Source organism: Diorhabda carinulata, chromosome 11, assembly GCF_026250575.1.
Source record: "Diorhabda carinulata isolate Delta chromosome 11, icDioCari1.1, whole genome shotgun sequence".
NCBI classification, from domain to species: domain Eukaryota; kingdom Metazoa; phylum Arthropoda; class Insecta; order Coleoptera; family Chrysomelidae; genus Diorhabda; species Diorhabda carinulata.
In genome coordinates, this window is record NC_079470.1 from 5284431 (window position 1) to 5311921 (window position 27491).

The window sequence follows — 27491 nt, forward strand, 5'->3', positions numbered from 1 at the left end:
TATCTGTTCTGTCTTTCTCTTTAGAAATTTGGAGATTTTTCGATTCAACGTACGTGAATGTGTATGAATTCTGTAGTGCCCTCAAGTAGATTAGGAATATAATACGATCAAATCTATTACAGATTTCTTCTACTTTTCTTAACGTCAAATTTGAAGATTGTCGAATCAAGTGTAATTTGGAATGTGAATCTGTGAAAATTATACATTACTCTCCCTTATAAAATAAATATGTTATTAAAAAATCTCTTACAGATTTCTGTTAAGTCTTTCTTGCAGCAAATTTGAATATTTTTCGATTCAACTGTACAATGTACGTGAATATGTATGAATCATGCACTGCTCACTAGTAGAATGTGAACATAACAGATCAAATATATTACAGATTTCTATTCCTTTTACTAGCGTCAAATTTGGAGTATAAATCAAATGTAATTTGGAATGTAAATCTGTTAGAATTATGCATTGCTGTATATTATAAAATGAATGTATTATAAACAAATCTATTAAAGGTATCTGTTCTGTCTTTCTCGCTACAAATTTGAAGATTTTTCGATTTAACCTATTCTTTATACAATGATAATATGAATTTGAGAATATGCATCGCCCTCTAGTAGATCGTGAATATATCACAAACAAATTTATTACAGATTACTTCTTCACTTCATGTTCAATACTTTTCCTTAGTTTAACAAAATTGAAGGATTGTCAATCGACCTTCAACTAAATTAGTTTTATTTATTCTGTTGTGTATGTGAATGTGTCAATTAAAATAAGTGAGGTAAATAAATATTGTAATAAGTGACCGGTAACTTATCATACATCAAGAGGTTATTTAATATTAGCTGTCTCATAATAAGGTAGATTTTATTTTTACTTTTAATATAGAGTAAAATCAATATTTTTATATATTTTGGATATAATTATTTAAATTGGATATTATTTTCAATGTTATATCAATTTAAATTATAATAGTTTTATTAGATGCATCTATATATAGAGTAACACGAAAAATTCGTCCTTCGTCATTCATAATTTATAAGTTTTTAAAAATATTTTTCAAATAACAGTTGCCAAGAAGTATTATGTAATTTATTATACGATTATTTTCAATAAACACTTTTTTATTACCCTTATTTTTTTTATAAATAACACTAGATATATTGCTAAATGTTAAACCTAACCTAAAAATTAGAAGTTTGATTTTAAGTTAAGTTTTAAGTACTTAATTTTTGCTACTTTTTTTAAGACAAACTATATACACAATATTTATCGATAATCAATTTGTTTGTTATTTATGAGACAACAACAATCATAAAATATAAAATGATTAGTCTCATTCATTGTTATCTAATTATAAACATATTTGATATCAATTGAGTCATATTAAATACCTATATTTATAGTTAATCTTTTGTAAACAACTTTGTTAAAATTAATTTTAATATAACCAGACGACGCGATAATGGAAATTTTTGTAAAAAATATTTGGGATTATTTAGGGTAATAGTACGGGATCCTCCCCTGTAGCTTTTTCATATCTGCCACAGTCTTAAAGCGTTTTCCTTTGTTTTTTGGTGCGTAGAATCGTTTTTTTGACGGTACTGAGCCTAAATATAGTCGAGTAATTTGTTATAAAAATTTAATTGTTTATAAAGCTATAACTCTTAAGCAAAGAAAGATACGAAAAAAAGTTTCAAATAAAGAAGGTTTGTTTAAAAAAGATCTATAAAAAAGGTCCATACAGTTTTCTACAAAAAATTAATATTTAAAAGGTTATCATCAATTTTGCGATAATTTTGCATTATATCAAGGATAACTTTTTAAATATTGTTTTTTTACAAAAAACTGTAGAGACCTTTTTTGTAGATCTTATTAGAACAAATTGTTTTTAGTTGAAACTTTTTTTGTATCTTTCTTTGTTTAAGAGTTATAGCTTTGTAAACAATTAAATTGTTTATGACAAATCACTCGACCAGATTTGGGGTGGCCACCCTCGAAAAATCGATTATATGCATCAAAAAACTATTAAGTAGTATTAAACGCTATGCCTCGTGTCTACCGTACTTTAATTAATAAACAATCTTTTGATTCAATTTTGCAACATACGATAATAAATACATCAGAAGATTGTTCAATTAATTTCAAAGCTTGATATTATGGTTATTAATTGTTTTTTGTTTATTGAACACTTCTTTGTTGAATGTTTCTTCTATTTGAATCAACTAATGTCAAAAAAGAATATTTCTTATGTTACAATTTAAGCAAAATTCATCTCAAATATCTTGTAATGTTAAGAATCCATTAATTAAACCGTATATTACCAGATGAGGATGTATTGAGGGCAATATTTCTAAAACGAATGTTAAAAAACTATAATAAGACTTTATTTATCTTGTATTTTTGTTCTAATATTCGTACTTTGATTGTAAACAAAACATTTTGAACTTCACTTATGTATATAAGTAAAAAAAGTATATAGGTGCTTTCCCCATGCCTTTTAGGCCTATAGCATGGAAGTGATTCCCTTCGACTCTTTCCTATTTTTTGCTTTCGTTTTCCAGTTCTATATTACATCACCAGTTAACGGTGGAATTTTTGACTTACAGAAGCTTTGGCTGAACGCTTTTGTATTATTTGTTGCAGGAAAATGTGGTATTTCGAAAAACGTCGAGGTTCAAATTCATTAAATTTTAGATTAGAAAATTCGATAACTCAAAAAGTTTGGTTAATGAAGTTGTTTCAATGTATGATTAACCTCATGTATTGTGACTCAGGTTAACTTGATTTACACGGGGAATTTCACTCATTTTCAATTAAATAAAAAAAAACTATCACATATCAGTTGAAAAACTTTAAATTTTCCTACAATCGAACTTCAGACTCCATTACAACCTTTAACAGGTCGTTAAAATCGCCGATTCCCGCTAATATTTATTTCAATCTACATGTCATATTCGCAGTGTTGCCAAAGTGTTACAAGTTTTATTTTGAAAATTTAATTTAGCGACCTTAACCTAGAAAACTATATGTCATTGACAGTTGATTGACTTTTGCTGTCACTTATTCATATTATAATATATTTCTTTTTATATTATATTCAATATCTTTTATATTTTTATTATAGATAACAGGAAACAATATGGCTGAAAAGCAAAAAACCTTTTCGTAAGTAAAATGAACTTTTAAACAAGTACACTAGAAATTAACACATTATACAATAATTTCAAAAACTCTCGTTTACGATCTCATAACTATATTAAATATTGTAAAGCACTCGTATATATTATCCATTCTGATGTAGAATTGATACAAAACCGAAATTTGAGGTTATAAACAGTCAGATTACGTGCAAAAACTTGCAATTTTATCTTCAACGTCTCCTGATGGATAAAATTTCATCTGCACAACTCTCAAAGTACGCACAGAATTAGTTGTAATAAATAATTGCTATAGAATTGTTCAATGGATGTTCTGGAAGAATATTTGTATAAACGCAGGTCCGTAATAACTCAAGTGTCTCAAAATTACTTGGAAAATGTTATAATCAATACTATGGACCAGGCAATTCATTTGAAATCTATTGAATACGTTTGGGACATCCTTTATAGACGCTTAAGGTATTTCAGAGGACATATTTTCTTAGAATACAATTATTTCAACTTTGGATTCCTTTCTATCGGAATGGTTTTGATATTTCAATAAATTTTTTCGTCTTTTACCATTAGTTGCAACCCTGGGAATCGAAATATGAGGACACCCAAGAGTTTCGAGCTAAATAGAGCCTGTTAAAGGTATTTTTATTCAAAATATCGCACAACAATGAAGGAAGGTACGCAGTATGACCAGTAAGTGCTGGATTGGCGCGCCGATTATCGTTTTAATTGCAGATTATTCCAAGCATCATCAAAGGACATCAACAATCAGTTTTAGTGAAATTTACTAGATAAATTCCGCCCAGGCCTCAAGACAGATCAATATTTGGGGTCGCTCAGCTTTTTTATTAATTTGAGCTTTTAGGATTGGAAAAAATGGATTTGGGGTACAAATTTTCATATTTCCATACCTTGTATACATAGCACAAACCAGTGAAACTATAGGGTGTCCCAAAATTAACTGAAGATTTGAACTTTAAAATAGAAAACAGTTTTCAGTCTGTTGATCTAATGATGTTAAATCGCGCGATCTAGTGGGTCAATTCTTATCATAGGAACAAGGAAGTACACGACCTGGATATGTCTAATGCGGTAATTGAAGTGTTTCATGGACTGTTGTCTTGTTGAAACCACATCAATATCGCCCAAACATCCCGTATCGGGCTCTAGACTCAATTTCAAAAAAGTGTGGTTCAACTACACCTCCAATCCAAAATACACACCAAACAGCGAAACGTTGTGGTTGCGTTTGTTTTTCGACAACCACAGGTGGTGAAAATTAGGTAAAAATGTGTTTTCGTCGCTTAGGATGCTCGCTCAATAATCCATTCAACAAAATCTCTTCGGTGTGCATGGTCGTTAGGCTTTAGTTTGATTTTGATATTTAAACGACTTGTTTTTTGGACGACCAGTGTGTTTGGCATCCCCGACGGATCCTACCTCCCGGAATTTTTTGATGAATCATTGCACATTTGGGACGCTCTTTCGCTAAAGTGAAAGCCAGTGAAAACCAAAGCTCAGTTTTCGAATTACCTCGAGCGCCAGTTTTTTATCCACTTGCTCCAGGTAGCGTCAATGAAGGCACTGAAACACTCCGGGGGTCAATATGGTGATGACGAATGCGCGGTAGCCAGTTGAACAGATTTTCCTTGCCCTCCTGGATTGGCAACCGAGGTACTGAAGCAAAACAACAGTTAAACGAAATTTCCTTCATTCAAAATCTGTTTCGACTCTTGTCTTCGCTATAAACTGACCATATTTTGTATTAAATTTCTCAATTGCAGCTGCCGATTTATTTATTTTTAGGGTTATCAACACTTTACTGCATAAATGGCGGCAAATTTGAATCTTGCTTCAATTTAAGGCTCTTAAGATGACTAATTAGGGTTCCATAAGAACCTATAACTTGTTTTTTCTCTAATGTAAGTACTGACTGCTATTAAACTGATTTGTTTGTAGTAGCGAGACGTACTGCATTCGTATCAAGAAGTTTCACGGTACGAGCTGAAGTTAGGGGATGTTTATGTAATAACTGTACCTCGTATATATTGGTGAAGTGGAAACTGAAGAAAATTTTATGTATTTTATACTAAAAGTCGTACTCCGAAAATAGAGAAGAGGTCTCTGTATGTAGCCGCAATGCGAGTACTGGTTCAGAACTACTGCGACCAGAAAAAAATATGTTGTTAGGTCTTTTATAGATTAGGATAAAACTTTTGACTTATTGGAACACCATAAACTCTCATGTTTAACGTTTATTCAAAGTCAAAAATATAAGATAAGCCGATGATACAGTCCTGATGGCAGACAACATGAATGACGTCCAATGACGTAGTTTGAATACACAATCGGCCTATGGGAATCAATATCAAGATAAAAAAGACGAAATTGCTAGTAACCACTAGCAAATTAGTTGAAATTATCATACAATAGTGAAGAGATTGAACGGTTAACAAAGTTTGATGATCTGGGAACTTGGTTATGTGAATACTGGTCATCAGAGATCAAGTGCCAGATGGAAAAAGCGATGGATGCACAAAATGCCACGTATGGACACTGAGAGTTAACACCACGAACAGATTGAAGACATTGGGATCTACCGAAGAGAGTTCCACGGCAAGAGAAACGAACAAAGAAATTCTGAGAAGAATAAGATTTGCTGGGCACGATAAAACGTAGGAAAACAGCATACCTAAGAACGAGAAATACCATTTGCTTCAACTCTTGAAAGAAGGAAAGATAGAGGAAAGAAGAGGATTGGACAGGAAGAGGATGTCGTGGCTCCATAATGTTAAACATTAAACAGGGATAACAACCAGCAGGTACAGGATAAAATGGTCAGAAATGATTCCAAACATCCATTAATGGTTAGCTGAAGAATAAGAAGATAAAATTGATAGTTTTCGAGTTGCAAGTTTATGAAAACTAATTTCATAGTGGATTTTGTATCAATTCTGCGTTAGTTAAGTTAATAGATACCCCGAATTGATCTGAAATGTATTTCAGGTTAATACCGAAAATCGTTAACGGTGGTATTGCTGGTATAATCGGTGTCACTTGTGTTTTTCCACTAGATCTGGTAAAAACTCGTTTGCAAAATCAACAAATAGGTCCGAATGGCGAGAGGATGTATAATAGCATGTGAGTACTACGAAAATATCGATTTTTTATCATTTATTTGTTATATAAGGATCTGATATTAGATAACCTTCAATTTGCCAGCAAAACTTCGACGGGAGAAGCTTCCGCCAAAACGAATACCAACTAAATCCAAAAAAAAATAGTAACAGCAGCTAGCAGTTCTTCTACTGAAGCAAGAAAAGTCAAAAAGAGGACAAAATTTGAAAAAAAGGAGGAGACTCAAAAGCTAGGACGAAACTTCTAAAACAAACCAAAAAATTAACCAGAAAAATGTGATTTGAACACATCAAACTCTTCTTTAGATTTAGAAAAACGTTAACCTCATAATTTATTTTCGACCATTTAGTGCCAATCAAAGACTGTATGGCAGTAGATCCATCAATTCGATATTTTGACTGTTTAAAAAAGTTTTTGTTTAAACTGATTGTGTGGGAGCTCGAATAGTCGTGGTGGAGAATGATTCGTCTTCTGCTATTGGGTCTCTACTAATATTAAACCATTCCCGGACGTCACTACTAATATTAAACCGTTCCTGGACGTTTCTACTAATATTTAACCATTCCTGAACATCTCTTCTAACCATTAACCATTTTTGGATGTTACTTGAACCACCTTTGGACATTTCTACTAACTATGAACTAACTTTGTACGTCTCTAGTAACCTGGAACCATTTATTAACGTCTCTGTTAAACTGGAACCATTTATTAACGCCTCTGTTAAACTGGAACCATTTATTAACGCCTCTGTTAAACTGGAACCATTTATTAACGCCTCTGTTAAACTTGAACCATTTTTAGACGTTTCTATTAGCCTTGAATTAACTCTGAGCGTTGCTACTAATCTTGGACCATTTCTTCTCGCCTTAAAACATTTCTCTGGACGTGTTAACTAACCTTGAACCAATTCTGCCAGTTTCTATGGACCTCGAACCATCTGTGATCGTTTCTACTGATTATGAGTCATTTTTGGACGTCTCTAGTCACCTGGAACCATTTATTAACGCCTATGTTAATCTTGAACCATTTTTAGACGTTTCTATTCGTCTTGAATTAACTCTGAGCGTTGCTACTATCTTGGACCATTTCTGCTCGCCTTAAAACATCTCTCTGGACGTGTTAACTAACCTTGAACCAACTCTGCGAGTTTCTATGGACCTCGAACCATCTGTGATCGTTTCTACTGATTATGAGTCATTTTTGGACGTCTCTAGTCACCTGGAACCATTTATTAACGCCTCTGTTTATCTTGTACCATTTTTAGACGTTTCTATTAGCCTTGAATTAACTCTGAGCGTTGCTACTATCTTGGACCATTTCTGCTCGCCTTAAAACATCTCTCTGGACGTGTTAACTAACCTTGAACCAATTCTGCGAGTTTCTATGGACCTCGAACCATCTGTGATCGTTTCTACTGATTATGAGTCATTTTTGGACGTCTCTAGTCACCTGGAACCATTTATTAACGCCTCTGTTTATCTTGTACCATTTTTAGACGTTTCTATTAGCCTTGAATTAACTCTGAGCGTTGCTACTATCTTGGACCATTTCTGCTCGCCTTAAAACATCTCTCTGGACGTGTTAACTAACCTTGAACCAACTCTGCGAGTTTCTATGGACCTCGAACCATCTGTGATCGTTTCTACTGATTATGAGTCATTTTTGGACGTCTCTAGTCACCTGGAACCATTTATTAACGCCTCTGTTTATCTTGTACCATTTTTAGACGTTTCTATTAGCCTTGAATTAACTCTGAGCGTTGCTACTATCTTGGACCATTTCTGCTCGCCTTAAAACATCTCTCTGGACGTGTTAACTAACCTTGAACCAATTCTGCGAGTTTCTATGGACCTCGAACCATCTGTGATCGTTTCTACTGATTATGAGTCATTTTTGGACGTCTCTAGTCACCTGGAACCATTTATTAACGCCTCTGTTTATCTTGTACCATTTTTAGACGTTTCTATTAGCCTTGAATTAACTCTGAGCGTTGCTACTATCTTGGACCATTTCTGCTCGCCTTAAAACATCTCTCTGGACGTGTTAACTAACCTTGAACCAACTCTGCGAGTTTCTATGGACCTCGAACCATCTGTGATCGTTTCTACTGATTATGAGTCATTTTTGGACGTCTCTAGTCACCTGGAACCATTTATTAACGCCTCTGTTTATCTTGTACCATTTTTAGACGTTTCTATTAGCCTTGAATTAACTCTGAGCGTTGCTACTATCTTGGACCATTTCTGCTCGCCTTAAAACATCTCTCTGGACGTGTTAACTAACCTTGAACCAATTCTGCCAGTTTCTATGGACCTCGAACCATCTGTGATCGTTTCTACTGATTATGAGTCATTTTTGGACGTCTCTAGTAACCTGGAACCATTTATTAACGCCTCTGTTAATGTTTAACCATTTTTAGACGTTTCTATTATTCTTGAATCATCTCTTGGTGCCACTACTAACTTTGAACCAATGATCTACTAATGTTAAATCATCTCTGATCATCTTAAAAGATCTCTTGGACGTGTTAACTAAAGTTTAACCAACTCTAGTCGTCTCTTTTAACATTGAACCATCTCTGGACGAAAATCTTTTGTTTTGAGAAGGGAATTGTTTTGAATTGTATATGGGTTGGGTTATAACATTTGGTTTTCTCCTCAGGATTGACGCGTTTAAGAAAACATATAGGAATGAAGGATTTTTAGGAATGTATAGAGGATCGGCGGTCAATATATTGTTAATAACACCGGAAAAAGCAATAAAATTGGCGGCCAACGATTTTTTTAGATTTAATTTACAAACAAAAGAGAAGTAAGTTGAAGTTTGAAGTCGAATCATTTTCATAAACAAGTAATAATCACTTTCCCTAGGACGCTTCCATTATTTAGGCAAATGATAGCTGGAGGTTTAGCCGGACTTTGCCAAATAGTGATAACCACTCCCATGGAATTGTTGAAAATTCAAATGCAAGACGCGGGTAGAGTTGCCGCTCAAGCTCTTTTAGGTACCTACATATTTTTATATTTTTTCTGACATAAAATTTGATTACGTAAAAAAACACAATCTGAATATAAATTTGGGGTTATTACTTGGAAATGAGAGGTCCGACCTATCTTTGGTCATAAAAAAATTAATATTTTTTAGGTTAGGATTCCCTTTCTTCATGCTTTCTTTGTAATGTTGCGGGAATAGAAGTGATAATATGATTTTTATTTTTGGAAAGTTGATTTTTAACTAATTTTTGTCATAAGAGCGTCAAAAAAATTATTAAAAATGTTAATTTTTCGATATTCAAACAATTTAGAGAAAATGAGAAAAATTTGAACCTTTTAAAAATTCTAATAATCTGTAAAAATTGTCTAAATTCGTATTTTCAATTGTTTTTTGTTTCAAATTTTATGGATTTATGTTGAAAAAACGAGAAATTTTCAAGTACAGTTTTCGCAGACAAATCGTGGAATTTCTGTATTTGGATTTTTTGTTACACAAAAAATTTTGGTTTTCAAACTTGAGTCTCAATTTTACCTAAAATGCACCTAAAAAATAAAGAAAATGAAAAAAAAATATTGAAAATATTAATTTTTATGACAAAGAAATACCTTGGGCTCCACTGCCAAACATTTACCAAAGGACCTCGTTCGATCCTTATGAAAATTGGTTTAAGGCCAAACCAATTGCCACAATTATGTGGTTTTGGAGCTTCGAGCCTTTTAAGACTTTTCAATAGCTTTCAATAGCACCAGAGTACCATTGGACCCTGCTGGGGTATGGGGTTTCGAGCTTATTGAGATATTTAATCAGATTCCTTCGAACTCATTATCATTGTGTCAAGTTTCATAAAAAAATCAATAACAACACAGACCACTCATTATAAAACTACGACTGATGGCTTCGAGATGCTAAAATTAGAAGAAGAAATTTTTTTGCTCGCGAATGTATTTAAGGTCGTAATAGAAATACAAAGGTCGGTATAAGTCAGGCAAAAAATTTGCGATTAGAGAAAAGATGCAGTGTTCAAATTGATGCCTCTCTTGATCAATGCATTCACGGTGACGTTTTTCAACGGAATGGAAGGTCCGGCGAAGCATGTCAAGCTTCCCAATTCGTCTTCAATTACACTCGAAGATCGGAAAGCATGCGCGGTCCTCTTGCAAAATCGCGGTCCATCAGAAGGCCCCACAGGGTGACGATTCCTCGTCGCCTATCCATTAAGATAATCCCGCGGCTAAGCTCCCTCCTTCATGAAATGAAGAATATTCGCGAACCTTGGATCCTTGTCAATTTACCCACGAAAATCTTCGAGCATTTCCAGATAAATTTTGTCCGTCACGTGACCCTCAACAAAGTACGGACCCACGAGACCTCCCGCATGGATATCTGCCCACAAACACACCCCAGGCAGGTTTAATTCTTTTTCAATGAAGACTTGAGGATCCTGGTGGTTTCCGTTTAGCTTGAAGTACCACAATAATGGAATGCTGGAACAGCTGATCATCCTGAGTGCATCAGAGGTACCACTCGCAAAATTCCAATCTGCGATCGAAATCGTACTAGTGAAGCGTCGGTGACAGCGCCCGTTTTCAAGAATTTCCGGTACGCCTTCCAAAATATTTACTTGAAGCGTGCGTCTACTCGACAAACACGCGTTATCACAACGAACATGCTTCGTTTCAATTATTTTCGACAGCGTTGCCGCATTTATGAGAGTCGTCTCACTTATACCGACCTCTGTATGTTTAATTGAGTATGTACAAGATAAAAGAATCATACAGTATATATTCTATTCGTTTTACAGCAGGTAAAACCGTTAAAAAAACATCAGCTACCGAATTGACGTTAGGTTTATTAAAACAACACGGCATCATTGGATTGTACAAAGGTACCGGTGCTACTATGTTAAGAGACGTATCCTTTTCTGTCATATATTTCCCATTATTCGCCACTTTGAACGATTTAGGACCTCGAAAGAGAGACGGCTCCAGTAAGTTTCTCAACCGAAAATTGTTATTGGTGTGAATTTATTTTGTTTTTTTGTCGAAATTTGCGCAGACGAAGCGGTATTTTGGTGTTCGTTTTTGGCGGGATGCGCTGCCGGAAGTTTCGCAGCTCTTGCTGTGAATCCTTTCGATGTTGTCAAAACTAGGTTGCAAGCTTTGACCAAGGCGGAAGGAGAAAGGTCGTATACTGGTATTGGGAACGCTTTTGTGTAAGTATTTCGTTTCAACCCAATTTTTTTCGTCTTATACTCAAAATAACGAACGAATAATTTCATATTTGACTTTATTATCAATTCTTTCCATTCCTTCATCACGCGTTTAATGTTTACGTGTTGCGTTTTCAATTTTTTTCGTTACTATACTAACGAATATCGTTTATTTTAGAAATATTTTGAAATACGAAGGGGTTACAGCTTTTTTTAAGGGTGGTGCTTGCCGTATGATTGTCATAGCACCTTTATTTGGTATAGCGCAGACCGTTTATTACCTCGGAGTTGCCGAATATCTTTTGGGTTATCCAAGAGGATAAATGGAGTACCAATCTCACTAGCGATGATTTTTTTTTAGCGATAAGAACAAATTTTATTTATTTTTATTTAAAAATTTTTGTGATTCGTATAACATCTTTAAATCGATCCCGAATATTTTTTTCCACCCCCAATATTTGTGAAAAATATTAAATATTTCGATTGATAGGTAAAAATAATTTCGAAATTTTTTTTTTTTTGATCAATTTTTATATTTTGATTTTATTGTTTCGTTTGATTTATTTCATTCGAATTGTTTTTTTTTTCGAATGAAAATTTCATTGAGACGACAAACTTTTAACTATTTTATGTGTAACTGAGAAGCTTTTTTCCAAAAATCTACTAAATTTTTGAAATTTTCGTTTAAAATTGATTAAAACGTTGAATTATCATTCCATTTATCGTATTAATTTTATTATATTACTGTCCATAACAAGACGCAATTTCTTTGCTTACAAAAATAGAAATGGGGGAATATTTTCGGATTTGAATATAGTCCGTTCATGTAAAACCTCCTCCAAATATCTTTTGAATGCATTTCGGTTAGTTTTCAATGGCAAAATTATAGTCTGTTCATTCAAAACCTTCCTGAATCACTTGAATCCATTTCGAAACCTATTCGTTGACCTTGTCGAAAAGAAAAGTGGAAAATGATCTTGAAAAGGGGTGTTTTCTCACATCTATTTTCTTATTATCATTAACGAATGAGTTTGGGTGTGATTTATAGGCAAACATTATAGTCCGTTCATACAAACTTCATGGAAACGCTTATTGATTGGTTTTGTTGACAGATAATTTTGTTTAAAATGGTTTTGAACAGATTTTCCAATCTAAATTTTCAATAATGAACTCATTTTAGCACTTTTTAGTTTAATACGGATGTAAAAATCATTATAATAATCGGTTATTTTTTTTATAAAACTTCATTTGGTAGTAAGCTTCTTAGTTCCTCTTACTTTATCTCAAAAACTGCGGTAGTAAATCAAGTTTTTCCAAAATTATGATTTTTATTAGCAAATTTGATAAGTTTTGGAATCATAATTCACTTTTGAACTGCCCAGATCAGTATTTTATCACTTTTAACAATTTAAAATACTCAAATATGGAAACTACGTCGTATAATTTTTTATTTTAAGCTTAGTAAGTAAAGTTACAAAATAATCGGATTAATACTCTTCGAATCTCATTTTTACTATATGTATATATTTTTTCAAACGATAAAACAGCCGTTTAGTATCAATTTCGAAAATTCGAACAGTCGCAACCCCTTTTTATTTTATACTACACATATTTTTTTTAATGTTGTTCATAATGAAAAAAATTAGACAAGAATCTCAGTAAGGTTTAAGGCAAAATTTTCACTTGAAGCGATTTCAAAACTAATCAAATGCTTTTCATTGAGAGATTTCGATGTTTTAATCAATTAACTACGTGAAAAACTTTTTTGAAAACACTGACAATAAACTGCATGCCTAATAAAAAGAGTTAGAAATATTATTAGAAGATGAAAAGGCATTTTGGAAAGTTAAACTGAAAGTACAGGTCCAACTGAAAAATGATTTCGTAATATAAACGGATATAACTGGCGCGGTCAAAAGGATATTTACAAGTATAACTTCAAAAGTATTCAAGTTAAATTAGGTACAATTATGTCGGTGGGGTTTACCATATTTTTCGACAGGTGGCGCTCTGAGTAAAAATCCGTTCCTGCAGCACCGCAATATTTTCGCAGGTCTAGTGAAATGTAGTTTTTGCTACACTGCAGTCTCGATATGTTCCTTTAATGCCGTAATAAACGCAGCAGAACCGATATATTAAATTAAACGTCTCCAGTGCTAGAATGAAATCATTCGGCAACATCGCATAACCGATACATTCCCATATAGCAAAGCAACACTGCAAGTAATCGAGTTTATGCGGGTTTATTTAAATATAAATTTGGTGACATTGCACACTAACTGGAACAGATATTGATCGCACTATCAAATTTTATTGAGAAAATTCTATTGACCGCGCCATATTATAAATAATTAAACATTATTGTAGGTAAAAATTTTATTTTCACATGTAGAAAATGAAACGAATATTACGAACAGTTTGAAAACTTTCTTCCCTATCCTATTATTCCAATATTGTCAAATAAATGTGTTGTCAATTACTTAAATCGTGAGTATGCCGTTATAGATGTTCAATAAACGGAAATAGTTGATGTTCCTCAGTGTTTCAATTAAATTTTCACCTTCCCTATAAACATAGCACTCTTCCATGACAGTTGACACAACAATAAAAAAAATTTATATCAATCAATAGCACTTTCACAATAATTTTATAATCATATAAGCAAATGCCAAATTACAATGAAAGAAGAACTTGACCTATCTGGCTTTGCTACAATAAATTTTAGTCCTGTATATTCATAGAGGCAATGGCCAATTCACAAGAAAAAGAAGATCCTAGTTAACTGCACAATCTATCCAGTTTTGTTACAATAACTCTTAAAGTCGACATTTCTCTATTCTTCATACTCGTCAATTTTTTGTTTATTTCAAAGTTCAATTCTAAGAATGATTAATATATTCACTCTTATATATATATATATATATATATATATATATATATATATATATATATATATATATATATATATATAACCTGAGAGCTAACCCATTTGCTAATTTGAAAGTATTTTCTGTAATTGTATATTCATACAAATAAAGGCCAAATTACAATGAAAAGAAGAACTTAATCTATTTGGCTTTGATACAATAAATCATAGTCCTGAATATTCATAGGGGCAATGGCCAAATCACAAGAAAAAGAAGAACCTAATTAACTGAACAATCTATCCAGTTTTGTTACAATAACTCTTGAGAGTTAATATTTTTTCTAATCATACTCGTTAAAATGTTTTTTCAAAGTTCAAATCTAGAAATTATTTTTATACTCACTCTGATGTATAAACCCGCATATTTATATAAGCAAATGCCAAGTTATACAGAAAAGAAGAAATAACCTAAATCTAGTATGTTTACATATCACAAGCTTTTCCAGTAAACAATGACTGTTATCGTACATTTTTTTGTTTTTGTGTGTAAATTAGTAAAAAAACAGTTTTACTTAAAAGCTTTTTATTTATAGTGTAAATATAACATTTTTTGTATATAAATTGCCTTCAAACATCTTAAAACAGTGTGTCACTCAACTGCAATTTCGTGACAAACAAACTACAGGGTGTTTCTCAAATAAATATTAATGCTTTAGATACGTTATAAATACAAGGCATAGTGACATTACTGTAGGAATAAATAGCACTAAGAAAATTGAAGTAAGTTGTTGTCAAAGTTAAAAAAGTACTAAAAACAATTATAAAAACACAAAAGAAACTTTCAAAATATTTGTAAATGAAAGTCTTACAATAATTAGATTCATTACTGGAGACAATAATCTCTGAATCGTATTTTCTTTCAACATATTGTGACATGTCTTTTGTATACACTAAATTAGTGAAAGAAGCCAAAGCCAATTGTTCTATATAAAGTTTTTTCATCGTTTGCATTTTCAAGAAAATTAGCGGAGGTAATATGAATGCCAAAGGTGCTGTTAGGGTTCCACCTATTATTGACATCACCAAATCAAATTTTGGAACTGATTCCGCTATCACAATTGCTAAAATGGAGATGGTAGTACGAAGAATACATCTTTTTGAGTTGAAATCTAGAATTAAAAATATCACATAACCACGAAAATCTAAAATAATTGATTTTGAATTCGGCCATTATAGTTTTTATTGAAAAAAGTTTGGATTACATCACATAATTACTCTATAAAAACAATTATGTATAAAAGAGGACAATTTTTCTGAGTTTGATCACGTTTAAAGTCACAAAAATGATGAATAGATAGTTAATTTCTTCAGTATATATCTGAGAGCTGTTCAAGCTCAGTTTCATAAAAGAATTGCTGTCATACAAGTCATAACGTCCATAAGGATGTGCTCTAGGCTATTGCTGGAGTGCAAGGAAGTACTACAAGAACTGGTGAGTGATGGCTGAAAAATCAAGATCGTGGATGCCTGGTCACTCAAGCAACAATGAAGAAGACTTATTTACCAGACTGGGATTGGCAAAATAACCATCGGGCCCAGAACTTATTCATGGTGTAGCTGAAAGTGTTGCTATCGCGTGTCTCAACGGTCTGCTTGCAAGGCGGGCTCGCAGGTTCTTACCGAACAACTCCTCCAATTGAATAGATGTGATATCTGACTACTGACAAGACACCATCTCCAAACCATCATGGACGATTCGCTGGTGCAATAAGGGAGATGAAACTGCAGATCACGTTATCTGTGAGTGCCCAGCACTTTATGGTTATTCTACACCAAATTAAAATTGAACAACATATATTTCAATATTCCATTCGTCAAACAAACTTTTTATGTATCGTAAATATCAAAATTCAAGATGACAATTCCGTTTTTCAACCCCAGTGCTCCCAAGTCATTATACGAAAACTAATGAATATAAATTCATCGATCGGTTTATTGATTAACCTTGTTTTGAAGATGAATTGCCATAAATACTCACCTCTCGATATACTCATACAATCCTCCATCTGTTGGTACAAAGCGCAATTACTGACAGCTGACGTAAGACATAATTGTACCGCCACCAACAACGCGACAGCATGCAAGAATACCGTCGTCGGTAGTATTTCTAAAATGCTAGGCTGATCTAGGAGTCCTAATTTCGAATAAGCCATTATCGTTGTAATTCCAAACATAGATAAAGTTACTGAAAATTACTTTGTATTGAAATAATACTCGATTTTGCAATCCCAATGATTGTAAAAAGATCTGTTACGTAATTTTGACATTTCTGGTAATACTACATCATTTATTGATGACGTTACAGCTGCCATATTGTCTTGGGAGACATAGAGTGCGTTATTTACACAAAAATTATTTGTAAAATCTATTTATCGAAGAAAAATAGTAAACCAAAACATAGTCACGCATAAAGCACGTGATCAGGGTTGAAAACGCCAAAGTCGAGCATGTAACAGGCCCCCAATCCGCACTTGAGAAATAATTTTCGATTTCATACAGCAGATTAATAATTTAATGTTTTTCTTATTTATTTATATGATTTCTATTAGTGAGGTGAATTAATATACACTGTCTCTTACGTTCTTAATTTATTTAAATACCATACACTACACTAACTTATAATAATTCACTTATAACTATCACTTAAATAATTTATTTAAAATCCACGATTACTTTGATAATTCGTTCTGTTCACTACGTCTATATATTATAAACTGAACTCATCTACGCCACATAAACTCCTTATATATCCCAAAAGAATTCTCAAAACTTCTAGAAAATAAAGAAACAAAACTGATAAATAAATAAACTTTCCTAGAAATTATTCAAAAGAAACAATATAAATAAACCGCTTGCTATAAAAAGTTATATAAAATCAAAGATGGAATGAATTTCATCAAATTCTAGAATTCTACCAAGCAGAACCGGCTCCAGGTCGGAGATGAGATTGTAACAACAATATAAATCATAGGAAATTATTATTATAAAAATATACAATGTAAAAATTTTCGTTTCTTACCTCAATAAACACATTTTCTTATTCCCTATCAGACGACATTGAGTTTCTGAGCACTGTCGTCAACATTTACACCAAGAGACTCAACTTGCAAATCAATGACAATGTCTATATTCCATATTTTGATTTTCCCCTTTTTTGGATATTTTAAATACACTTTTTCCACTTATCAAGTGTAATTCTTTAATATCTTCATGAAAAATATTTTAAACGTCAGAAAATTGCATTTTTTTCATTTCGGTAAACATTTGCCGTTTTAGAAATAGCGTCATCAACAGTCTCGTCATCATTTTCTAGCATTTAATTTTTAAAAATATTCACAATCATCTGTCAGACATATTTAAGAAAATTACGCCATAGACAAATACAAATAATCTCACTGCAGTACGATAATACGATGCCGTCCCTGTGTTACGCCGGATCTAATGGCTTCTTCGGCGTAATCGCCCCCCCCCGTTCAGCTTTTTATTTGTGGTGTATTATCACTTGGACCGATAACGATGCATGTTTTCATCCGGAATGCTCACGTGCTGATCGCGAACTGATCATTGTATTGGCTTATTATTATTTTTTTTTTTCGATAAATAGGACTCAAATGGTATTTTATTTTCATTTTTTTGACCATAGATATTTATTTCAATCAAAAAACAGAAACTATCAATTCTCTAAAAACAATTGAAGTAAAACCTTTGTTTATCCACCACGACAATATGGCCGACGTTTCAAAATCGGCTGTTGTGCCAGAAAACATCGATGCTATGCGTAAACTGATATTACAAGATCGTCATGTGACATATCATGAGATTGAGGCATACTTGGGCTTTAGTTCTAGTTAGTTACTTACTCAAAAATCCTGATAAAAGTGCTTTAGATAGTCGCGATTTGTCATTCATGTCAACTTGAATAGTGAGTATAGACGGATGGATATCGAATTGGAAAGCTAGAATCCCATAAGCTTTTAATATGTTCTTCCACGGTAAATTTTCATTATGCACAAGTTTAGATTCCTCTGGTATATATCCTGGACTAAATAAAATACATCCGGATGTTAAGAAAAACACCGTTAGAACTATGCCAACCGATATTGAACACAAACATCTGGAAAATGAAAACTATGCTCAACTATAATTTTATCCCCTTTATAATTGCTTGTTCGTCATTTGATTTGATGATTTTTATTTATTTTCAACAACTTACTTCATATCTTTTGGACTTCCCAACCATAAAATCGGACATAATAGCGCTCCGACCATAATAATCCAAAAACAATATGATATGTCGATAGAACCATTACTAATTCGTTGGCCAAATAGTTGCAGATTTTGTGAAGCTAATAAAATTGAGATAATGAAAATTTTGTAATAACTTGGAAGAATCACTTCAAATTTGAGTCTCAATTATAATTGGCATAAAATTTGAGTCTCAATTATAATTGGCATAAAATTTGAGTCTCAATTATAATTGACATAAAATTTGAGTCTCAATTATAATTGGCATGAAATTTGTTGTCTCAATTATAATTGGCATAAAATTTGAGTCTCAATTATAATTGACATAAAATTTGAGTCTCAATTATAATTAGCATAGAATTTGAGTCTCAATTATAATTGACATAAAATTTGAGTCTCAATTATAATTGGCATGAAATTTGTTGTCTCAATTATAATTGGCATAAAATTTGAGTCTCAATTATAATTGACATAAAATTTGAGTCTCAATTATAATTGGCATAAAATTTGAGTCTCAATTATAATTGACATAAAATTTGAGTCTCAATTATAATTAGCATAGAATTTGAGTCTCAATTATAATTGGCATAAAATTTGAGTCTCAATTATAATTGACATAAAATTTGAGTCTCAATTATAATTGACATAAAATTTGAGTCTCAATTATAATTGGCATAAAATTTGAGTCTCAATTATAATTGACATAAAATTTGAGTCTCAATTATAATTAGCATAGAATTTGAGTCTCAATTATAATTGGCATAAAATTTGAGTCTCAATTATAATTGACATAAAATTTGAGTCTCAATTATAATTAGCATAGAATTTGAGTCTCAATTATAATTGGCATAAAATTTGAGTCTCAATTATAATTGGCATGAAATTTATTGTCTCAATTATAATTGACATAAAATTTGAGTCTCTATTATAATTAGCATAAAATTTGAGTCTCAATTATAATTGACATAAAATTTGAGTCTCAATTATAATTAGCATAGAATTTGAGTCTCAATTATAATTGGCATAAAATTTGAGTCTCAATTATAATTGACATAAAATTTGAGTCTCAATTATAATTGGCATAAAATTTGAGTCTCAATTATAATTGACATAAAATTTGAGTCTCAATTATAATTGGCATCAAATTTGAGTCTCAATTATAATTGACATAAAATTTGAGTCTCAATTATAATTAGCATGAAATTTGTTGTCTCAATTATAATTGGCATAAAATTTGAGTCTCAATTATAATTGACATAAAATTTAAGTCTCAATTATAATTGGCATGAAATTTGTTGTCTCAATTATAATTGGCATAAAATTTGAGTCTCAATTATAATTGACATAAAATTTGAGTCTCAATTATAATTGGCATAAAATTTGAGTCTCAATTATAATTGACATAAAATTTGAGTCTCAATTATAATTGACATAAAATTTGAGTCTCAATTATAATTGACATAAAATTTGAGTCTCAATTATAATTGGCATGAAATTTGTTGTCTCAATTATAATTGGCATAAAATTTGAGTCTCAATTATAATTGACATAAAATTTGAGTCTCAATTATAATAGGCATAAAATTTGAGTCTCAATTATAATTGACATAAAATTTGAGTCTCAATTATAATTAGCATAGAATTTGAGTCTCAATTATAATTGGCATAAAATTTGAGTCTCAATTATAATTGGCATGAAATTTGAATCTCAATTATAATTGACATAGAATTTGAGTCTCAATTATAATTGGCATAAAATTTGAGTCTCAATTATAATTGACATAAAATTTGAGTCTCAATTATAATTAGCATAGAATTTGAGTCTCAATTATAATTGGCATAAAATTTGAGTCTCAATTATAATTGGCATGAAATTTATTGTCTCAATTATAATTGACATAAAATTTGAGTCTCAATTATAATTAGCATAAAATTTGAGTCTCAATTATAATTGACATAAAATTTGAGTCTCAATTATAATTAGCATAGAATTTGAGTCTCAATTATAATTGGCATAAAATTTGAGTCTCAATTATAATTGACATAAAATTTGAGTCTCAATTATAATTGGCATAAAATTTGAGTCTCAATTATAATTGACATAAAATTTGAGTCTCAATTATAATTGGCATCAAATTTGAGTCTCAATTATAATTGACATAAAATTTGAGTCTCAATTATAATTAGCATGAAATTTGTTGTCTCAATTATAATTGGCATAAAATTTGAGTCTCAATTATAATTGACATAAAATTTAAGTCTCAATTATAATTGGCATGAAATTTGTTGTCTCAATTATAATTGGCATAAAATTTGAGTCTCAATTATAATTGACATAAAATTTGAGTCTCAATTATAATTGGCATAAAATTTGAGTCTCAATTATAATTGACATAAAATTTGAGTCTCAATTATAATTGACATAAAATTTGAGTCTCAATTATAATTGACATAAAATTTGAGTCTCAATTATAATTGGCATGAAATTTGTTGTCTCAATTATAATTGGCATAAAATTTGAGTCTCAATTATAATTGACATAAAATTTGAGTCTCAATTATAATAGGCATAAAATTTGAGTCTCAATTATAATTGACATAAAATTTGAGTCTCAATTATAATTAGCATAGAATTTGAGTCTCAATTATAATTGGCATAAAATTTGAGTCTCAATTATAATTGGCATGAAATTTGAATCTCAATTATAATTGACATAAAATTTGAGTCTCAATTATAATTGGCATGAAATTTGAGTCTCAATTATAATTGAAATAAAATTTGAGTCTCAATTATAATTGGCATAGAATTTGTGTCTCAATTATAATTGGCATGAAATTTGTTGTCTCAATTATAATTGGCATAAATTTTGAGTCTCAATTATAATTGATATAAAATTTGAGTCTCACTTATAATTGGCATAAAATTTGAGTCTCAATTATAATTGACATAAAATTTGAGTCTCAATTATAATTGGCATGAAATTTGTTGTCTCAATTATAATTGGCATGAAATTTGAGTCTCAATTATAATTGGCATAAAATTTGAGTCTCAATTATAATTGACATAAAATTTGAGTCTCAATTATAATTAGCATAGAATTTGAGTCTCAATTATAATTGGCATAAAATTTGAGTCTCAATTATAATTGACATAAAATTTGAGTCTCAATTATAATTAGCATAGAATTTGAGTCTCAATTATAATTGGCATAAAATTTGAGTCTCAATTATAATTGGCATGAAATTTATTGTCTCAATTATAATTGACATAAAATTTGAGTCTCAATTATAATTAGCATAAAATTTGAGTCTCAATTATAATTGACATAAAATTTGAGTCTCAATTATAATTAGCATAGAATTTGAGTCTCAATTATAATTGGCATAAAATTTGAGTCTCAATTATAATTGACATAAAATTTGAGTCTCAATTATAATTGGCATAAAATTTGAGTCTCAATTATAATTGACATAAAATTTGAGTCTCAATTATAATTGGCATCAAATTTGAGTCTCAATTATAATTGACATAAAATTTGAGTCTCAATTATAATTAGCATGAAATTTGTTGTCTCAATTATAATTGGCATAAAATTTGAGTCTCAATTATAATTGACATAAAATTTAAGTCTCAATTATAATTGGCATGAAATTTGTTGTCTCAATTATAATTGGCATAAAATTTGAGTCTCAATTATAATTGACATAAAATTTGAGTCTCAATTATAATTGGCATAAAATTTGAGTCTCAATTATAATTGACATAAAATTTGAGTCTCAATTATAATTGACATAAAATTTGAGTCTCAATTATAATTGACATAAAACTTGAGTCTCAATTATAATTGGCATGAAATTTGTTGTCTCAATTATAATTGGCATAAAATTTGAGTCTCAATTATAATTGGCATAAAATTTGAGTCTCAATTATAATTGACATAAAATTTGAGTCTTAATTATAATTAGCATAGAATTTGAGTCTCAATTATAATTGGCATAAAATTTGAGTCTCAATTATAATTGGCATAAAATTTGAGTCTCAATTATAATTGATATAAAATTTGAGTCTCACTTATAATTGGCATAAAATTTGAGTCTCGACTATAATTGGCATGAATTTTGAGTCTCAATTATAATTGACATAAAATTTGAGTCTCAATTATAATTGGCATAAAATTTGAGTCTCAATTATAATTGACATAAAATTTGAGTCTCAATTATAATTAGCATAGAATTTGAGTCTCAATTATAATTGACATAAAATTTTAGTCTCAATTATAATTGGCATGAAATTTGAGTCTCAATTATAATTGGCATGAAATTTGTTGTCTCAATTATAATTGGCATGAAATTTGAGTCTCAATTATAATTGACATAAAATTTGAGTCTCAATTATAATTGGCATAAAATTTGAGTCTCAATTATAATTGACATAAAATTTGAGTCTCAATTATAATTGGCATGAAATTTGTTGTCTCAATTATAATTGGCATGAAATTTGAGTCTCAATTATAATTGACATAAAATTTGAGTCTCAATTATAATTGGCATAAAATTTGAGTCTCAATTATAATTGGCATGAAATTTATTGTCTCAATTATAATTGACATAAAATTTGAGTCTCAATTATAATTAGCATAAAATTTGAGTCTCAATTATAATTGACATAAAATTTGAGTCTCAATTATAATTAGCATAGAATTTGAGTCTCAATTATAATTGGCATAAAATTTGAGTCTCAATTATAATTGACATAAAATTTGAGTCTCAATTATAATTGGCATAAAATTTGAGTCTCAATTATAATTGACATAAAATTTGAGTCTCAATTATAATTGGCATCAAATTTGAGTCTCAATTATAATTGACATAAAATTTGAGTCTCAATTATAATTAGCATGAAATTTGTTGTCTCAATTATAATTGGCATAAAATTTGAGTCTCAATTATAATTGACATAAAATTTAAGTCTCAATTATAATTGGCATGAAATTTGTTGTCTCAATTATAATTGGCATAAAATTTGAGTCTCAATTATAATTGACATAAAGTTTGAGTCTCAATTATAATTGGCATAAAATTTGAGTCTCAATTATAATTGACATAAAATTTGAGTCTCAATTATAATTGACATAAAATTTGAGTCTCAATTATAATTGACATAAAACTTGAGTCTCAATTATAATTGGCATGAAATTTGTTGTCTCAATTATAATTGGCATAAAATTTGAGTCTCAATTATAATTGGCATAAAATTTGAGTCTCAATTATAATTGACATAAAATTTGAGTCTTAATTATAATTAGCATAGAATTTGAGTCTCAATTATAATTGGCATAAAATTTGAGTCTCAATTATAATTGGCATAAAATTTGAGTCTCAATTATAATTGATATAAAATTTGAGTCTCACTTATAATTGGCATAAAATTTGAGTCTCGACTATAATTGGCATGAATTTTGAGTCTCAATTATAATTGACATAAAATTTGAGTCTCAATTATAATTGGCATAAAATTTGAGTCTCAATTATAATTGACATAAAATTTGAGTCTCAATTATAATTAGCATAGAATTTGAGTCTCAATTATAATTGACATAAAATTTTAGTCTCAATTATAATTGGCATGAAATTTGAGTCTCAATTATAATTGGCATGAAATTTGTTGTCTCAATTATAATTGGCATGAAATTTGAGTCTCAATTATAATTGACATAAAATTTGAGTCTCAATTAAAATTGGCATAAAATTTGAGTCTCAATTATAATTGACATAAAATTTGAGTCTCAATTATAATTGGCATGAAATTTGTTGTCTCAATTATAATTGGCATGAAATTTGAGTCTCAATTATAATTGACATAAAATTTGAGTCTCAATTATAATTGGCATAAAATTTGAGTCTCAATTATAATTGACATAAAATTTGAGTCTCAATTATAATTGGCATGAAATTTGTTGTCTCAATTATAATTGGCATGAAATTTGAGTCTCAATTATAATTGGCATAAAATTTGAGTCTCAATTATAATTGGCATAAAATTTGAATCTCAATTATAATTGATATAAAATTTGAGTCTCACTTATAATTGGCATAAAATTTGAGTCTCGACTATAATTGGCATGAATTTTGAGTCTCAATTATAATTGACATAAAATTTGAGTCTCAATTATAATTGGCATAAAATTTGAGTCTCAATTATAATTGACATAAAATTTGAGTCTCAATTATAATTGGCATAAAATTTGAGTCTCGACTATAATTGGCATGAATTTTGAGTCTCAATTATAATTGACATAAAATTTGAGTCTCAATTATAATTGGCATAAAATTTGAGTCTCAATTTTAATTGACATAAAATTTTAGTCTCAATTATAATTGTCATAAAATTTGAGTCTCAATTATAATTGGCATAAAATTTGAGTCCCAATTATAATAATTAAAAATATACACGACCAGTCAAAAGTTTTTGCACTCTTCCACAATATGATAGATTTTGATATTGATATTCAAAAGAAACTATTATACAGGGTCTGGACTTGATGCAAAAAATGTTGATGACCAGAAAATAATGACAATTTTTCTTTAACAAAAATGTACTGTTTGTTTAACTCGATAAAATTTATGGTTTAGAAGATATGTAAATTTTTAGACCGTTGTACATGTCAAGGAAATCGTTCGCCATAAAGAAACATTCTGAAAAAAGTTATCATAAATTGTAATTATTTATTGAGATATTAAACCACAATCAAACATTTCTAATTGAACTGCATGGTGTTGAACATCGGGTTGCATTAGATAATAAATCTTTTATATTTAAGAATTTTTGACTGGTCGCACCATCTAGTGTGATTTATTGAATTTAAATAACCACAAACTTTAATTTTCTTCCTGAAATGAGAAATACACAACTTTCGGCTATAAGTTTATGGTACTTAACAATAAATTTAGACTGAATTATTTAAATAACTAAAATATATTAGTGTACAATTGAAAATTTTAATTATTAAAAATCTATTACCAACAATGAGGTTAGGAATTCCTCCGCCAAATATGGCAAAATCTAATAAAAATGTTACGAAGCTTGCAAACTTGCTACCAAAAGTGATTTCCGTTAAAGCTGCATATGGATAACGATTTTTCTTGTTTATCATCGGATATAATTCTTCAGCTATTAACCAAGATCTACCAAGCAGAACTGCCGTATACATTTGCATCGAACTTACCGAAATTATTAATAGAAACCCGTAGTAACCTTAAACAAATTATTTTATACAAAAAATTTCCTATAGATATACTTTTAAAGTTGATCACTCTGTATATATATACACAGATACGAGGTCTAGCTATTAAATAACGAGACTGCGCGCCTAGATGGTGCCTCGTGCGCGTGTTTTTGAGTGGCGTAAGCGTTTTAGTGAGGGCCGAGAGAGCAAATCAAAATTCAAAGCAATATTGATGGTTTTTTTCGACATAAACCCTAACGTGATGACTGAATGGGTTCCTGAAGATTCAACTGTCAACCAGACTTACTATTTGGCAAGCAGTATTCGGCCAGTAAGCTCACTCCAGTGCTCAAACACCCGCCGTACACACCGGATTTGGCACCGTGTGACTTTTTTTTGTTTCCGAATATAAAATCTGCTCTGAAAGGGACATGATTTGAATGGATGGAAATGGTAAAGCAAAAAACGGCAAAGCGGCACTCACAAAAGAAAATTTCCATCACTGTTTGGATCATTAGAAAAAACGTATGGAAAGATGCGTGGCGAGGGGAGGGGAATATTCGAATGTACTATTTAATAGCCAGACCTCGTATATAGATACATTAATAATTTATTGCATTAAGCAGCGCTCTTCTTTGTTAATAGGGAATTTTGATATTGAAGTTTACTAAACTGAATTACGTTGGCAGCCGTGTGGATCGATCTGCGATGTTGTAATATTTCTAAGACAATTGTGTCATAATTACTTGTTTACATTTTTGCATTTTATTAATTAATTGCTCTGTAAGGTGTTATTTTCAAAATAAATGAAAAGACACTGTATCAAAAGTTGAAATTGAAACCTCAAACTAGAACATATTGAAATTCTAAAATAATTCTATAATAATTGATAAATTTAATGTAATAATGACAATGAACGGAATCAATTAACTACGTGGCAACTATGTATAACATTTTTTTTCGTGAAACCCGTTTAATTCCTCATTTGTTTTAAAAAAAATAAAACTCACCACAATCCATTATAGCTTTAGGTAATGTTATAACGGGGAAAACACCGAACACATCCAAAATACAGACAACAGCAAATATTGTGGATAATCCATTGACGCGATTCCTGTCTATGAGAAAAGTATTTTCGTTTGCTTGCATCTTGTGATTACTAAAAATCGTATGTCTTAGAAACCTTTCTATGTATGTAGTTCGATACCAATGGTATGTGAAAGCCTTATTGGATTACAACTAGTAACATATCAAATATCAATAATGATACTGGGTGTCAGATCTAAATTCAATAGTGAAATTCAGTGGAAATAAATTGATTTTTTAAAAAAGTCATTGTTATATTTATTTAAAGTTGAGGGAGACCGGATACAAGCCACGTCACTGCTTATCGCAGACTGTCTTGCAGGAATATTTCGAAGAAATTGTGTACATACGCCTTCCGACAGCTTCGGCCAATAGAAATGCATTTATGTTTCCGAGTCGACGTTTTTATTAGTAAACAGAGGAGATGATGAGTCCACGTGGACTGTCGGTTTGACATTATTTTTCATTTAATTTGGTATGAGCGCCGTGCGCATCATTACCGACTGAATGCTCGATA

General features: G+C 30.5%; 2 protein-coding genes across 2 annotated transcripts; one reads left to right on the top strand and one right to left on the bottom strand.

The window, feature by feature from the left end:
• Positions 1-645: 645 nt before the first annotated feature.
• LOC130899767 (mitochondrial glutamate carrier 1-like) lies at positions 646-14027 on the top strand. The gene is made up of 8 exons (XM_057809956.1): positions 646-857; positions 3125-3165; positions 6159-6293; positions 8952-9101; positions 9161-9294; positions 11086-11271; positions 11340-11496; positions 11672-14027. The coding sequence occupies exons 2-8, from the start codon at positions 3140-3142 to the stop codon at positions 11814-11816; spliced, it is 933 nt and encodes a 310-aa protein (XP_057665939.1). The 5' UTR covers positions 646-857; positions 3125-3139; the 3' UTR covers positions 11817-14027.
• Positions 14028-14925: 898 nt separating this feature from the next.
• Positions 14926-27072, bottom strand: LOC130899335 (uncharacterized). The gene is made up of 6 exons (XM_057809212.1): positions 26899-27072; positions 25684-25917; positions 18633-18765; positions 18280-18533; positions 16398-16604; positions 14926-15528 (listed from the first exon to the last, which is right to left on the bottom strand). The coding sequence occupies exons 1-6, from the start codon at positions 27035-27037 to the stop codon at positions 15053-15055; spliced, it is 1443 nt and encodes a 480-aa protein (XP_057665195.1). The 5' UTR covers positions 27038-27072; the 3' UTR covers positions 14926-15052.
• Between the last annotated feature and the right edge of the window lie 419 nt (positions 27073-27491).

Excerpts from the sequence above, each read along its gene's own strand:
- LOC130899335 (XM_057809212.1), bottom strand. The coding sequence starts at position 27,037 with ATGCAAGCAAACGAAAATACTTTTCTCATAGACAGGAATCGCGTCAAT. Across the intron at positions 18,766-25,683 it reads AATTCCTAACCTCATTGTTG|CTTCACAAAATCTGCAACTA; the intron begins GTAATAGATTTT and ends CAATTTTATTAG. Across the intron at positions 15,529-16,397 it reads TTGTATGAGTATATCGAGAG|ATTTCAACTCAAAAAGATGT; the intron begins GTGAGTATTTAT and ends TTTTAATTCTAG.
- LOC130899767 (XM_057809956.1), top strand. The coding sequence starts at position 3,140 with ATGGCTGAAAAGCAAAAAACCTTTTC. Across the intron at positions 9,295-11,085 it reads TGCCGCTCAAGCTCTTTTAG|CAGGTAAAACCGTTAAAAAA; the intron begins GTACCTACATAT and ends TTCGTTTTACAG. Across the intron at positions 11,497-11,671 it reads GGTATTGGGAACGCTTTTGT|AAATATTTTGAAATACGAAG; the intron begins GTAAGTATTTCG and ends CGTTTATTTTAG.